Genomic DNA, 15,612 nt, shown 5'->3' on the forward strand with positions numbered 1-15,612 from the left:
TTAATGCTCGCCTGTATGTGTGTGTGTTTACCTGCGAGCAGTCTGATGAACTGCGTGTGAACTGTTTTCAGTGGAGCTGCTGTCCAACAGGCTGAACTGAACCTGGTGAGAGAGCTCAGACAGTCGTCCTGTAACACACACACACACACACACACACACACACACATATACACACACTTTAATTTTGTCTGTGCTGTACTATCATTTTATTTAACAAAGAATTATTTAAGAGGGGAACACACAGATATGAAGCTCGTTAGCAGTCTCCTAACTGTGTGTAAACATGTCTCTGACAGACGAGCTTCAATAAAACTGGATGTTAACAACACAGCTAATAAGCTAGGATAACTTCCTCCATTTTGGACTCTCTGGCTCTCTGTCCGGTCAAAGGTCAGTTCTGTCAGGACAGCTTGTTATTGGCCGATGGTGATAATTAATGTGTCAAAGTTCATTAAACAGGGAGAGTGTTACCTGTCTGCAAGGTAAACTTCCAAATAACGGCTTCTCCTCGTCCATCAGGAGGCGCTCTGCAAAGATACACACAGTCAGCACGACCTCTGACCTCTCAGGTGTGTGTGTGTGTGTGTGTGTGTGTGTGTGTGTGTGTGTGTGTATGTGTTTGTGTGTGTGTGTGTATGTGTGTATGTGTGTATGTGTGTGTACCTGACCTCTCAGGTGTGTGTGTGTGTGTGTGTGTATGTGTGTGTGTGTGTACCTGACCTCTCAGGTGTGTGTGTGTGTGTGTGTGTATGTGTGTGTGTGTGTACCTGACCTCTCAGGTGTGTCTGTGTGTGTGTGTGCGTGTACCTGACCTCTCAGATGTGTGTTTGTGTGTGTGTACCTGACCTCTCAGGTGTGTGTGTGTGTGTGTGTGTGTACCTGACCTCTCAGGTGTGTGTGTGTGTGTGTGTGTACCTGACCTCTCAGGTGTGTGTGTGTGTGTGTACCTGACCTCTCAGGTGTGTGTGTGTGTGTGTGAGTGTGTACCTGACCTCTCAGGTGTGTGTGTGTGTGTGTGTGTGTGTACCTGACCTATCAGGTGTGTGTGTGTGTACCTGACCTCTCAGGTGTGTGTGTGTGTGTGTGTACCTGACCTCTCAGGTGTGTGTGTGTGTGTGTGTACCTGACCTCTCAGGTGTGTGTGTACCTATAGCCTGGATGGTGTAGGCGCAGGTGGACCAGCTCAGCACTGGGACTCTCTGGTCCTGCTCGTTGGGGTTCACCTTCAGTCCCACCTTGTAGGTCGACATGCTGAAGGTGGTGATCATCTCGCTGACGCTGCTGGAGAACGGGTTCCTGAAGGACAGAGTGACATCACCGTTGACATCATCATCGCCTGCTAAACCAGGTGAGTTATCTACTTTATACTTTAACACAGTGGAATTTGACTGTGATACAGGTTATTGATTAGGATCAATGGAGACAGCTGTGACTCACAGTGGAGTGAAGTCGATTCTGAATCCTTCTGGAACAGGAACAGGAGGCTCCGCCCCCTCTGCAGCATCTGAAAAACACACACATAAATACACACACACATTTAAACGGCCGATTCAGTGCGACTCCACCCTCTAAATGATTGACAGGTGACTAACCATCAGACTGTGTCCTGTGGGCGGAGTGTAGTGCTGCTATCTGCTGATTGGTCGTCTTCAGCCACAGCTCCAGACCGGGGTGATCGACACTGAGAGACAGAGAGGATTAATTACAACAATATTCCTCAAGTGAATGTGTACCTGTGGTCAGGTGAATGTGTACCTGTGATCAGGTGAATGTGTACCTGTGATCAGGTGAATGTGTACCTGTGATCAGGTGAATGTGTACCTGTGATCAGGTGAATGTGTACCTGTGATCAGGTGAATGTGTACTTGTGATCAGGTGAATGTGTACTTGTGATCAGGTGAATGTGTACTTGTGGTCAGGTGTGTGTACCTGTGGTCAGGTGAATGTGTACCTGTGATCAGGTGAATGTGTACCTGTGATCAGGTGAATGTGCACCTGTGATCAGGTGAATGTGTACTTGTGATCAGGTGTGTGTACCTGTGGTCAGGTGAATGTGTACCTGTGGTCAGGTGAATGTGTACCTGTGATCAGGTGAATGTGCACCTGTGATCAGGTGAATGTGTACTTGTGATCAGGTGAATGTGTACTTGTGGTCAGGTGTGTGTACCTGTGGTCAGGTGAATGTGTACCTGTGATCAGGTGAATGTGTACCTGTGATCAGGTGAATGTGTACTTGTGATCAGGTGAATGTGTACTTGTGATCAGGTGAATGTGTACTTGTGGTCAGGTGTGTGTACCTGTGGTCAGGTGAATGTGTACCTGTGATCAGGTGAATGTGTACCTGTGATCAGGTGAATGTGTACTTGTGATCAGGTGAATGTGTACTTGTGATCAGGTGAATGTGTACTTGTGGTCAGGTGTGTGTACCTGTGGTCAGGTGAATGTGTACCTGTGATCAGGTGTGTGTACCTGTGGTCAGGTGAATGTGTACCTGTGATCAGGTGAATGTGTACCTGTGATCAGGTGAATGTGTGTGTGGCAGCAGAGGGATGACAGTGTTGCTCAGACACTCGCAGAGCGGACACAGGAACTCTCCGTTCTCCACGTCGTAGCTGGTGTGACCTCGCAGACGCTGCTGACGTCTCTGCTCCTTCAGCTGTACAGCCTCAAAGTACCTGAACACACACACACACACACACACACACACACACACACACACGCAGATGAAGATCAGTGATCTCCAAAGACTTGGGAAACCACCACACCAAGACTCAGAAGGACCAGCCATGTTCACAGCAGCAACTAGTGGACATTAGAGGAACTGCAGCTCTGATTCTGGTTGCAGATGTAAACATCTGCTGTTAGTGTTACTAACAAACGTGCATCTCTTTTCATATAAGTGCTGACTTTGATGTCTCTGTACTTAAAGCCACTTTTGGAACGAAATGTATTTTTTCTGATGTAATAAAATATAACTTTCAAAGGGAGAGTTCAACAGTGTTGTGAGTCCTTGGGAGGAAGAAAGCAGTTCTTTTCCCTCATTCTAAGTGTAAAGTGATAATTTTATTTCCTATTTTGAGCCCTGTGTGAGCTGCAGCTGCAGTGCCTTACCTCTGCCAGCAGGTGGCGTGCATGATGTGTCCACAGCTGGCGGTGTGGATACCCAGTGACAGGTCGGGGTGCATGAACAGAGGGTCATGACACTCTGAAACACACATTCACACATCCATCAATCTACAACGGTCAACACTGACTGATTACTGTCCTGCTGATGTCGGAGTGAAGCTCTGCTCACCTGCGTTGGGCAGGGCGCGGCGGCGGTTTTTGGACAAAACGGTTGATCTCTGGACAAACGCTGCCAACACCATGGCCCTGCCGTGACCTTTGACCTCCTGCTCCTCCTGGCACAGGATGCAGGTCACCAGCTGACGGCGCTCGGCTCCGCCCAACCTCCTGGGACCAACACACACCTGTGAGACACTGGACACCTCCAAGCTGGGAGGACTGGGAAGGAGAGAGAGGGGGGGGGGGGGAGAGTTTTCCTGTTAGTGGATGAGAGCACTGCGAGCTTCATCACCTGTCTGTCTGAGTGTCTACACCTGTGTTCTGCAGATGCAAATATAAACAGGTGCAAACAGGTGTAGTCAGGTGTACCTGTGCTCTGCAGCAGCAGATGTCGACGCCTCCAGCTCCTCCAGACTCTGTTGGAAAAGTTCTTTGTTCTCATTGATGAAATGTTTCTGCATCTCAGACATCTGAGCCATGATCTTCTCCCTCCTGAGTCGAGCCATCTCCGCCTTCCTCTTCCTCTCCGCCTTGTCTTTGTCCCGCACCGTCTGCAGGGATACAGCATCACCCATCAATTTCAATTAAAACTGAGTCAGGTGGAGGTGAAGCAGGTCGGTTAGTTGTTCAGGTGTTTGTGTGTGTCGTACCTCCTCCAGTCCTTGTCCCTGGCTGATAGTGACGCTGGAGGTGGAAGACGAACGTTCTCTTATTGTTTTGATGTTTGCCACCATCTGCACACACAAAACAAACTTCTACATCAACATATGAACATCTCAGTGTTGATCAGTGACACAAAGAAACTTTCAGGTGACTCAGAGAAAGAAACCGAAACTTTCACTTCAGGATGTGAATGGAAACTGAACGGCGCCCAGAACGGCGCCCTGCAGGACGCCACGAGGAACATGAGCTGCAACAAAATGTTCTGACAGCAGATTAGCTGATAAACTTTATGTCAAAACAAAAACTAAATTAAAAATATCCTTAAAAAACGAGATCTATGACAAAATGTTTTACATGATGAGCAGAAAATATAAATAGAATAAAACATCTTTAGTTTTTGTTGATTAAAATTTGATTAAAACTAATATTTTTGTCTAAACACTGAAGTAAAAATAAAATGTGTGTTAAGAGGCAGAGACGACCTTTGAGCCAAACAACTTTGAGTGATTTTTTTGTCACTCAAACAACAAACTGTCATGACAACACACACAATGTTACTAATTAGTTGATTACTTGATCAACAGATAGTTAATTATTTTGATAATCAAATAATAAAAAAGTAATCTTTTTAAGCAAAAATGGCTTCAGCTTCTTAAATGTGATGATTTGAAGTTTTCCTGTGTCATACATGATAATAAATGGAATATTTTGGACTGTTATAATAATAGTTAGTTTAATGTTATGGAGGTAAATGTTTGAGTCGCCGCCGTACCTTGAGGATCCAGGTGATCATGTCTTTGTGGACCTCCAGGTGAGGAGCGTTCTGCAGACTCTCCAGCAGAGCCAGAACACTTCCTGAAGTACTGGGAGCTTCACCTGGACCTGAACACACAGACACACTTCACTGATCCTGCACCTGGTTACAGTCTGTCTCCTGTTTGATTTATTTGTTTGATTGATTGTCTGAATTTGTGTCCGTTACTTCACTGAACTGTGAAGTTCAATGACGGTCACGTCTTCAGTTTATGTATATATATGTATGTAGTGCTGTACAAGTGAAAGGCACAACAATAGAGATAAAATGACATCAGTGGTAAGAGGCACGAACAGAAGACAACAATGAAAGGTAATGATAAAATACAAATGTGCACAAATGTAAGACATGAAACAGAATAAACATTGTAAGATACATTTATAAATAAATAAATATAAGATTATAGAAAGTAATAAAGCCACTGAGAGCACTCAAAGGTCATTGTGTGACTTGTGTCTGTTCACAAATGACTGCTGCTGCATGTAGTAAACATGTTATTCTCAACATATTCTACTAGTGTGTGTGTGTGTGTGTGTGTGTGTGTGTGTGTGTGTGTGAGTACTGACGTGTGATCTTGCAGGTGTAGTTGAAAGTGACGTCATCGTATCCGCTGCTGTTCTCCAGCTGCTGCTGCTCCTCCAGCAGAGCCATGCCCACCAGGTGGAGCACCTGTACACACACACACACACACACACACACACACACACACACACACACACACATCCAAACGTCATACATTAACTATTTACATGTTATTTCCTCATCAGAGAACTGTGGCGCCCCCTGTGGGTCAATCTGAGTTCAATGTTAAAGTTGTGATATAAGAGTTCAGAGACATCAGTCCTGCATGTTTGTACTTTATTGATCCGTTCGCTCAAGTATTTTTTTTGTACCACATGACGTCTGCAGACTTCTGTAGAGACTGCACTCTCACATCATGTTCACACATACAGACTCAGAGTAGCAGCTTCCTCTCGTCTCCCATCAGCCTCAAGCTGGTGAGTTACAGGTTTAACAGTGAAAACAGCTCTCAGCTCTCTGATTGGTCAGTTAGTTTTTCTCGTTGTCGTTATATTGACGCATAAAGAACTAATTAATTTCGGGGTGATGCGTTTCCACACATTGTTTTCACGTCCTGATCATTGTGATATTATATTGAATCAGGAAGCTTTGCACCGTCACGACTGGCTTTTTCCTGTTTGTTTGAAGTGTTTTCACAAGAGTTGAGCTGGAGTTAAGGTTCGGTTTATACTTGATCAGAAACAGTTCGTACGACGTGCTGTCTGACCGTCGTTGTTCAGAACGGCTGTGTTGGATATTTGGGGTGAAAAGTCGGCTGTCACTGAGAGGGAGGGGAGATGTGATATTGTTTAAATACGGGGACGACAGAGTGTTTTCTCTCAGTTGTTCACATGAAAAACAGAAACAGAGAGCTGAGAGAGAAGCTCAAAGCCTGACTCCTCTCTCACCTCCACACAGCTGAACAATCACAGCGTGAAGTGGAAAAGTTACAGAAATGACCAAACACCGATCCAGCGCTGGAAAGGTGACGTTTCTGAAACTATCTGACAAGCAGTAGAAGACTGTTTGAGTGTGTATGTGTGAACGGCCTGTACAAGAAAAGGACGTCTCATTCCTTGATTCCTCGTGTCTTTTCCTGCAGACATCAGTGAGAGAAACAATGAGAGTTCAGTAACTGTGTGTGTGTGTGTGTGTGTGTGTGTGTGTGCGTGTGTGTGCGTGTGCGTGTGCGTCTCACCCTCTGCAGCATGGACTCTGTCCAGCCTCCACCGCTGGGCTCCACAGCCCACTGCAGCACGGCTCCCTCCACAGCCAGCAGCACGTCACACTGCAGCAGGTTCACCAGGCTGCCGAACAGAGGACAGAGAGGGGGGGGCACTGGGGGCGGCAGGGCTGGTCAACACACACACACACACACGCACACACACACACACACACACACACACACACACACACAGGTCAAGTTTCACATTTGGTCCAGACTGTCCAGTGATCAAAACCAGAACTTGAAAGATGGATTAAAAACTTGCCACAGAGAAGTTATGATTAAAGAAAACAAACGACTGTATGATTTGTAGTTTATTCAGAGATTTAGATGTTGTGGTTTGATTTTAGTTTATTGATGTGTTTTACTTTTGGAAGTTTAGTTGTTTAACTTCTCATATTTCTGCAGAGCTTCTACGCAGGTGAGAAAACACATCTTTGTGCTGTTTTGAATCCTTAAAGTCAAAGAAAATTTAATTCTTTCATTCTTTTTGGTTGTTGATGTTTGATGTGTTGACCTGATCAGCTGATTAGTCTACAGGTGTGATACAGACACTCAGGTGTGTTGATGTTTGTATACATGTGAGACAGACAGGTGTGTTTACCTGTGTCCTCTCCGTTCTGTCTTCTCAGCTTCCTCTGAGCCTCCTCCGCCTGCACACACACAAGCATATCACGCACTGTTACCATGACAACACAGCACATATCATCACTGATCAATAACCCGTCAATAGCCCGATCAGTGTTTACCTTGGACTGGTCGGCTCTGCTGTAGTGATGGAAGTACAGGTTGAAGTGTTTGTTCCACTCCGGACGCAATTCATACAGACCTCGACCTGTCACACCCGGCTTCCTGCAAATACAGGTGGAGGTGTTTTAAGGTGGACTGAGTGTTTCCTATTTAAGGTGGGCTGATCTTTGTATTTAAGGTGGACTGAGTGTTGCATATTTAAGGTGGACTGATGTTTGTATTTAAGGTGGACTGATGTTTGTATTTAAGGTGGACTGAGTGTTTCGTATTTAAGGAGGACTGATGTTTGTATTTAAGGTGGACTGATTTTTGTATTTAAGGTGGACTGATGTTTGTATTTAAGGTGGACTGATGTTTGTATTTAAGATGAACTGATGTTTGTATTTAAGGTGGACTGATGTTTGTATTTAAGGTGGACTGATGTTTGTATTTAAGGTGGACTGATGTTTGTATTTAAGGTGGACTGATGTTTGTATTTAAGGTGGAAGTGTTGAAGAAAACAGACTGACTTGAATGAAGCAACGCTGTCGATGACTCGCTCCAGACCCGTCTCCTTATTACCCTGAAGAGAAGAAACAGATCAACTGTCTGAAGAGGAGGAGAAGTCAGACACGAAGAAAAAGAGCTGACTGATAGACAGGATAACACACAGACAGACAGGTAAACAGACAGACAGACAGGTAAACAGACAGACAGGTAGGTGTCTCACGTTCTCGGGCAGAGCCTTCACCAGCTCGCTGTGAGCCATTGGTCTGATTGACAGCTGGTGGATGATTTCTCTTCTGACCTCATCGAAGGGCTCCACCTGGCCGACGCCAGCCACGTACCGCTCACCTGAGACACACACACACACAAACACACACACACACAAACACAGACTTAACCCAACAGCTTATTAAGCACGTAGGTGTGTGTGTAGCTGCACTGTTTGACTCTCTGACAGTAACCAGGTGACTACACTGCAGGTAAACATGTTCTGTGATTACATAGGTAACCTGACTTCTCTGAGGACCCTGCTGTTTGTGGTGACATAGATATGCAGTTTGCAGGTTCTGCTGTGCAGAACTAAAAATAATAATAAAACTTTCTTTTTAAATAAAGATGACGCAGCACAGACGGACTCACCGACGACCATGATGATGAGGTGAAGCATCTCCTCGATCAGAGTGTTGTTCTGCTGGACCACGTCCTGTCACACAGACAGGTGAGAGACAGACAGGTGGTCAGTAAACTCAGTAGAGTGTCAGTAGAGTCAGTACTGACCTTGTTAGCCTCTCTGTATCTTTTCCTGCAGTCTGTTACAGAGTCAGTAGAGTGTCAGTAGAGTCAGTACTGACCTTGTTAGCCTCTCTGTATCTTTTCCTGCAGTCTGTTACAGAGTCAGTAGAGTGTCAGTAGAGTCAGTACTGACCTTGTTAGCCTCTCTGTATCTTTTCCTGCAGTCTGCGGAGCTGAAAATGTGGAAAAGTTCAAATCGACTGAGAACGATCATCAGGAAGTGGTTTGGATCCATCATGGACGCTCCGGCCTGCAAGAAAACACACAACAGAAAGACTTAAAGAGAGTTAACACACCTGAAACCAAACTACATCTACCATGTGACAGACTACAGGTAGAATCTGGTAGTAGAGTCAGTAGAGTCAGTAGAGTCAGTAGAGTCTGTAGTCTGGCTGTCAGTAGAGTCTGACAGTGTCAGTAGAGTCCGGTTGTGTCAGTAGAGTCAGTAGAGTCCGGTTGTGTCAGTAGAGTCTGGCTGTCAGTAGAGTCCGGTTGTGTCAGTAGAGTCCGGTTGTGTCAGTAGAGTCTGGCTGTCAGTAGAGTCCGGTTGTGTCAGTAGAGTCCGGTTGTGTCAGTAGAGTCCGGTTGTGTCAGTAGAGTCAGTAGAGTCCGGTTGTGTCAGTAGAGTCTGACAGTGTCAGTAGAGTCTGGCTGTCAGTAGAGTCCGGTTGTGTCAGTAGAGTCCGGTTGTGTCAGTAGAGTCCGGTTGTGTCAGTAGAGTCAGTAGAGTCCGGTTGAGTCCGGTTGAGTCAGTAGAGTCCGGTTGTGTCAGTAGAGTCAGTAGAGTCAGTAGAGTCCGGTTGTGTCAGTAGAGTCTGGTTGTGTCAGTCCGGTTGTGTCAGTAGAGTCAGTAGAGTCCGGTTGTGTCAGTAGAGTCAGTAGAGTCCGGTTGTGTCAGTAGAGTCTGTAGAGTCTGGTTGTGTCAGTAGAGTCAGTAGAGTCCGGTTGTGTCAGTAGAGTCAGTAGAGTCCGGTTGTGTCAGTAGAGTCTGGTTGTGTCAGTAGAGTCAGTAGAGTCCGGTTGTGTCAGTAGAGTCAGTAGAGTCCGGCTCTACCTGCAGCATGATGATGTCTTTGTCGAACATCTCCACTCTGCACTTGACGTTGTGGTAATAATAGATCTGAAACAGAAACAGAAACAGAAACTGGTGCATCAGCGTGGAGGGAATCCTTCACTCTCACTAATCAAAGTATTGACAATCACTTGTGAGCTCACCTGATTGATCAGAGAGAAGCCGTTCCTCCTCCACATCCCAGCATGCACCTGGGCACAGAGCACCAGGCAGCGCAGAGGTAGTTCGATCAGGAGGGGGGGACTGAGTTCACCCTGAGGACACACAAACACGCTTTAACACGTTATCACTGATGTATTGATCAGAAGGTGGAAGTGATCGGACAACTGTGTGATTGATTATATAGAAAAAGGCCCCGACCCCCACTCAGCTGAGTCGTTACTGACCAGTGGCAGCTGTTCAGGGAAACGAGACGCAACTTCTGTCCTGCTGAGGAGAACATGGAGACCTGAGGGAGGACGGGAGGAGGATCAGTTAGTGTCTGAGACCACAGTAACCAATCAGCAGACAGGATCAATAAGTTTCATCCACTCGCAGCTCAAACTTGAACAGATTCAAAGAAAATGTTTATTTCCATCCACTGCTGTCATGTGACTATTAGCAGATAAACAGCTGGGGGCGCTAATCCTCCAGTCGCTGCCATTAAACCGTTGCAGAAGAAGAGACGACGTCATTAAAAGAGTCAAAGTTCAAACGATGGAAAACGTGATGGAAATATGACGTTTCTGTTAGTTTCATGTATCGATGTGAGGAAGGTTACAGTCTCCTCATCATCGCTCCACACAGATCTGATGTTTTCAGCACATTTAAGTCACATGATTCATGTCCGTCATCATTTATTCACTCAGTCTGTTTACATTTGAGCTGCTGTTACACCTCAGACAACAGGAAACTTTTTCTTTTAAATTTCTGGTATTTTCCACTCTGTTTTTAAAAACTGTTGGATGTAAATTAACTTCCTGTTCAGGAAAGTGATCAAATCTGCAAATAAACACTCAGCAACCAAAACAAAAGATCCATTCAACAGCTGGACTGTGCCTCTGTTTTAATTCTGAATCCACATTTTGATCAATGACACAAACTTAAAAGTCCATTTTCCAGTTTCACCTTTATTATTATTATGGATTGTCTGTATTTAACTTTTTAAATCCACCTGACTGCTGTCAGCCTGTCGAACGAAACCAGCACAACTACACCTGGATCAGTTTTAAAGTCACATGATTCATGTACATCATCATTCATTCACCAACACTTGCTTTTTATCCACACAACTACTTTTAAACCACAACAGTTTTTAAAAATATTTACACTTTTTTCCATGTTTTCTGCACAAATTGAATAGAAACACATTAGATTCATTCTGTCTGCTGTAGTGCAACACATGGAGAGTGTGTTTACATGGAGAGTGTGTGTTTACATGGAGTGTGTGTTTACATGGAGAGTGTGTGTACATGGAGAGTGTGTGTTTACATGGAGTGTGTGTGTACATGGAGAGTGTGTGTTTACATGGAGTGTGTGTGTACATGGAGAGTGTGTGTGTACATGGAGAGTGTGTTTACATGGAGAGTGTGTGTACATGGAGAGTGTGTTTACATGGAGAGTGTGTTTACATGGAGAGTGTGTGTACATGGAGAGTGTGTGTTTACATGGAGAGTGTGTGTACATGGAGAGTGTGTGTACATGGAGAGTGTGTTTACATGGAGAGTGTGTTTACATGGAGAGTGTGTGTACATGGAGAGTGTGTGTTTACATGGAGAGTGTGTGTACATGGAGAGTGTGTTTACATGGAGAGTGTGTGTGTACATGGAGAGAGTGTGTGTACATGGAGAGAGTGTGTATTAGTGTGCGTGGTTACCTGCCAGCAGTCTGCAGACCGGCAGGTGTATGGACACTTTGTCCTGAGACACCTGGTACCTGAAGGTCTCCACGCAGTGACCGGCCAGACTCAAGCTGATTGGCTGCTCACCGTCTGGAAGGCCACTATGACAGTGACTGAGCGCGCTCAGACACCTCCTGTAGGCGTCGATCAGCACACGCTCCTGACACACAAACACACACAGGTACTGTCAGTGAGGTCAATGTGATTATAGTATTATAAATATAAATGTAATATAACCCAGAACTCTAGACATATTATAACATGTAACATTCCCTCCAGGATTTCACAGAGTTTTTTGTGATTATTGCAACAAAAAATGTTTAATTTTGCAGCAGTTTTTCTCAAAAACTGCAATTCAATTTGCGATGTTTTATGTGCTGTTATTGCAGTAAAATTGCAGGAATTGGGAAAAACTGCAAACAAAAAAAATAATAGCAATTTTTAAAAAATTACTACCAATGAAGAGTCATATGTAATGACTTCCTTGGATAAAAAGCATCCTGCAGATCACAGAAACAACTGTTTCAGCTCGAATGTTTAATGTATTTTCTGAACATGAGAACCATGAGGACTCAAAGTTCTATAGAAAAGAAAATACTGTACTTGAGTTCCATTTATAACCTTTATTAAATAAACTTCCAGCTCAACATTAGCATCAGATAAAAGTTTCAGATAATAGTTTCATGTTTATGTTTGAGGTAGATTATGTCTGAACAACATCATCTTGTATTCTTCTGCAGTGCAGCAGCTTTAAACATTCCAACAGCAACTTTAACTTCTACATGATAGCGTGTAATTAGGAGTGATGAAGTGAAAAAACAGCTGCAGTGATGAAACTCGGTCAGAACTGAATAAAACATGTATTTTTCTGCTTTAAGTTCATTGTGAGAAAAACACGAGGGATAGATTCTGTCAGCCAGCAGCTAGCTTAAACTCTCAACACGCTACAGTAAACACAAGCAAGGTGATGGTCACATGACCAACAGAAGTGGCCCTGATAGGTTATTTGTACAGTAGCGTGTTGAAGATGCGACTCTCTAGCAGGCAGGAAACAGTGGCTCAAAAGTAAAGTGCTGCTCTGTGTTCTGGAAATTGAACATTGAGCCACTTTTAGGTGCGACCAACCAGCTGGAAAGTAGAAGAACTAGAAGCTGTCTGTGCAGTCTGGACTCATATCTGACACACAGACAGGTCACATGTATGTTGTCATGTATGTTGTATGTTGTCTCACATCAGTTGAGCACCACTCCTGGATCATGGAGATGATGTGGGTCAGTTTCATCTGCAGAGTGAACGCTGCCTCCCACTCAGGCTCCATCTCTATGTGCTGTCCCACCTGTCTCACCACCGGGTCCATGCCCTGACACACAGACAGGTTCAGAGAGAGACAGACAGGTTCAGAGAGAGACAGACAGGTTCAGAGAGAGACAGACAGGTTCAGAGACACACACACAGGTTCAGAGACACACACACAGGTTCAGAGAGAGACAGACAGAGTCTACCTGTACAGGTGTCAGACGGTCTACCTGTACAGGTGTCAGACAGTGTACAGGTGTCAGACGGTCTACCTGTACAGGTGTCAGACGGTCTACCTGTACAGGAGTCAGACGGTGTACAGGTGTCAGACGGTCTACCTGTACAGGTGTCAGACGGTCTACCTGTACAGGTGTCAGACGGTCTACCTGTACAGGTGTCAGACGGTCTACCTGTACAAGTGTCAGACGGTCTACCTGTACAGGAGTCAGACGGTGTACAGGTGTCAGACGGTCTACCTGTACAGGTGTCAGACGGTCTACCTGTACAGGTGTCAGACAGTGTACAGGTGTCAGACGGTCTACCTGTACAGGTGTCAGACGGTCTACCTGTACAGGTGTCAGACAGTGTACAGGTGTCAGACGGTGTACAGGTGTCAGACAGTGTACAGGTGTCAGACGGTCTACCTGTACAGGTGTCAGGTGTATCTCTGTGTTACCTGCATGCACTTGAGCAGCTCCAGAAATGAATCCAGACCTTCCAGGAACTTCTCTCTGAGCTCATCGCTCCACTCACAGGGACGACTGATGAGGACGTACCTGAACACAAACAAACTGGTTTCAATGGTGTATAACTGATATATAACTGGTTTATAACTTGTATATAATTGTATACAACTGGTGTTGCTGATAAACAAATGGTGTTACTGGTGTATAACTAGTGTTACTGGTATATGATGGTTATGATGGTTACTTAAGGTCTCCAATAAGGCTCTGGACTCGTCCGAACTTGAAGGCCTGCTGGGCGGTGTAGCGGTCGAACTGGAAGCGTCCCTGCAGGTCTCTGTGACGGAGGTGATCCACAAACGTCCTGATGATGGTGGTCATCAGGTTCTCCTCCACCATCAGCATCCGAGCCTGACACACACACACACACACACACACACACACACAAATCCAAAATCCTCTGAAGATCAGACCGGTTGAATTAAAGGGACATTTCACTGATTTTACACATCATAGATCAGTATACTGGTCCGTGTTAGTGGTCAGCCTGTGATAGGGTGACGAGGACTAACCAGGACCAGTAAACTCAACCCGTTAGTTCTTGTCAACCAGTAGAAACAGTTGTATGATATCGCCTGATGATGTCACAGTAACAGCATCAATTAACAGACATGACTGTTTATCTGCAGGAAGGCTCTAAAAAAAAAAAAAAAAAAAAGAAGCATTGAAGACATCTGACTGTTTAAAGCTCTGAGTTAATTCATGATTTTAATCTGTTTATGAACATGAACGTGATGATACCTCGTTGACAAACAGAGCTCAGCTCATTGTGCAGTCATTTTCAGCCTGTCCCACTCATATATACTACTATGAGACCCGTCTAATTAACTTGATATATCATCCAGGCCTACATCAAACCACCTCTGGAGGGTTGAGACACACTGGCCAGATGTGTAAAAGGTGGAAATACTTTATTCTTGCCAGCTGTAGCTACATGAGGAAGCGCTCTGTTTGTCTCTGTATGAACAGCAGCCGAGGTTACTCTCACATTACAAACTCTGTCATGTGTTTTAAATCACTTCTTCAAACTCTTTTAAACTGTGACTACATGTTTATCCTGTTTTGATTTTATTTATCTGCGCCAGTTATTGTTAGTTTTATTTTGTGTTGTACTTTTTAATTCTGTATGTAATCTAATGTTACAGTTTACTCTGTTGGTTTTACTCTTTAGAAAAGTGCTACATACATAAATAAAGTTATTATTATTATATTAATAGAATAAGTTATTCTTCTTCTGGTGTTTTAGTCAGTTACCAAACAGCTTCAGGTGAATGAGCTCCTCCTTCTGGACTGGAGGAGAGTCGACCTTGATATTCATACATGTGACGGAGTGTAAATGAAAGCCTGGATTTGATCTGATATGAGACACTTGAAGTGGAAATGATGTCTGAATGACTCTGTGATGATGTCACCTCCAACACAAACCTGACTGAACTCACCAGTGACGGGACGGTGAATATTTGCACTGACAGGTCAGTGATGGAGAACTCACGGTCGTGGTCGTCTTTCACGTAGTCGTTCTGCAAGCGTTCATAGCTCTACCAGCAGGAGAGAGAGAGACAGGCAGAGAGAGAGAGAGACAGAGAGAGAGAGAGAGAGAGACAGACAGAGAGGTGTGTGGAGGTGCAGAGGAGGAGCAGGAGGAGTTGTACTCACCATGGTCGGCACGGTGAACAGCTGAACAGACAGTGACGTCACTGACACCACTCGCTCGTGGTCGTCCTCCATAAAATCTGTCTGGAGGCGTCTGTAGTTCTAGAGGGGGACGACATTTCACCTCCGGGTCAGAGGTCGCTGCTGCCTGGCCGACGCCCCCCAAACCCCCCCAAATTAACCCCGACTGACACTGAAATGTCCAGAGTTTAACCTCCATCCTACCTTCAAGTGTTGTGATTGATCTTCTATATCTTCCTCATTATTGTCCAAAAACTATTTTGACTCCCACACACACACACCATCCTGCTGCCAGAAACACTCACTACAGCACCAAATGCAGATTCATCCGCCACTAAAAATAGTCCCAAACAAATGCCCTGTTTCCTCCTG

At 44.9% G+C, this 15,612-nt stretch overlaps 1 protein-coding gene across 3 annotated transcripts in view; it reads right to left on the reverse strand.

The window, feature by feature from the left end:
• The window catches only part of ubr2 (ubiquitin protein ligase E3 component n-recognin 2), a 29,880-nt gene that overhangs the window by 3,992 nt on the left and 10,276 nt on the right, over positions 1-15,612 (reverse strand). For 2 of the 3 annotated variants that reach the window (XM_067610905.1, XM_067610907.1), the window contains 27 exons: positions 15,223-15,321; positions 13,754-13,917; positions 13,500-13,599; positions 12,759-12,887; positions 11,504-11,687; positions 10,035-10,096; positions 9,792-9,902; positions 9,631-9,696; positions 8,710-8,826; positions 8,424-8,487; positions 8,008-8,132; positions 7,808-7,860; positions 7,298-7,400; positions 7,153-7,201; positions 6,522-6,676; positions 5,329-5,431; positions 4,721-4,830; positions 3,936-4,019; positions 3,655-3,836; positions 3,296-3,504; positions 3,112-3,205; positions 2,514-2,675; positions 1,593-1,681; positions 1,438-1,504; positions 1,148-1,296; positions 472-527; positions 32-128 (listed from right to left, as the gene is read on the reverse strand). In XM_067610905.1, the coding sequence (XP_067467006.1) occupies positions 32-128; positions 472-527; positions 1,148-1,296; positions 1,438-1,504; positions 1,593-1,681; positions 2,514-2,675; positions 3,112-3,205; positions 3,296-3,504; positions 3,655-3,836; positions 3,936-4,019; positions 4,721-4,830; positions 5,329-5,431; positions 6,522-6,676; positions 7,153-7,201; positions 7,298-7,400; positions 7,808-7,860; positions 8,008-8,132; positions 8,424-8,487; positions 8,710-8,826; positions 9,631-9,696; positions 9,792-9,902; positions 10,035-10,096; positions 11,504-11,687; positions 12,759-12,887; positions 13,500-13,599; positions 13,754-13,917; positions 15,223-15,321 (2,983 nt within the window). Of the gene's footprint in view, positions 1-31; positions 129-471; positions 528-1,147; positions 1,297-1,437; positions 1,505-1,592; positions 1,682-2,513; positions 2,676-3,111; positions 3,206-3,295; positions 3,505-3,654; positions 3,837-3,935; positions 4,020-4,720; positions 4,831-5,328; positions 5,432-6,521; positions 6,677-7,152; positions 7,202-7,297; positions 7,401-7,807; positions 7,861-8,007; positions 8,133-8,423; positions 8,488-8,709; positions 8,827-9,630; positions 9,697-9,791; positions 9,903-10,034; positions 10,097-11,503; positions 11,688-12,758; positions 12,888-13,499; positions 13,600-13,753; positions 13,918-15,005; positions 15,105-15,222; positions 15,322-15,612 lie in introns of all 3 variants that reach the window. The other variant, XM_067610906.1, reaches the window with a different exon arrangement.

The sequence above is a fragment of the Thunnus thynnus genome, chromosome 14 (assembly GCF_963924715.1).
Source record: "Thunnus thynnus chromosome 14, fThuThy2.1, whole genome shotgun sequence".
NCBI classification, from domain to species: domain Eukaryota; kingdom Metazoa; phylum Chordata; class Actinopteri; order Scombriformes; family Scombridae; genus Thunnus; species Thunnus thynnus.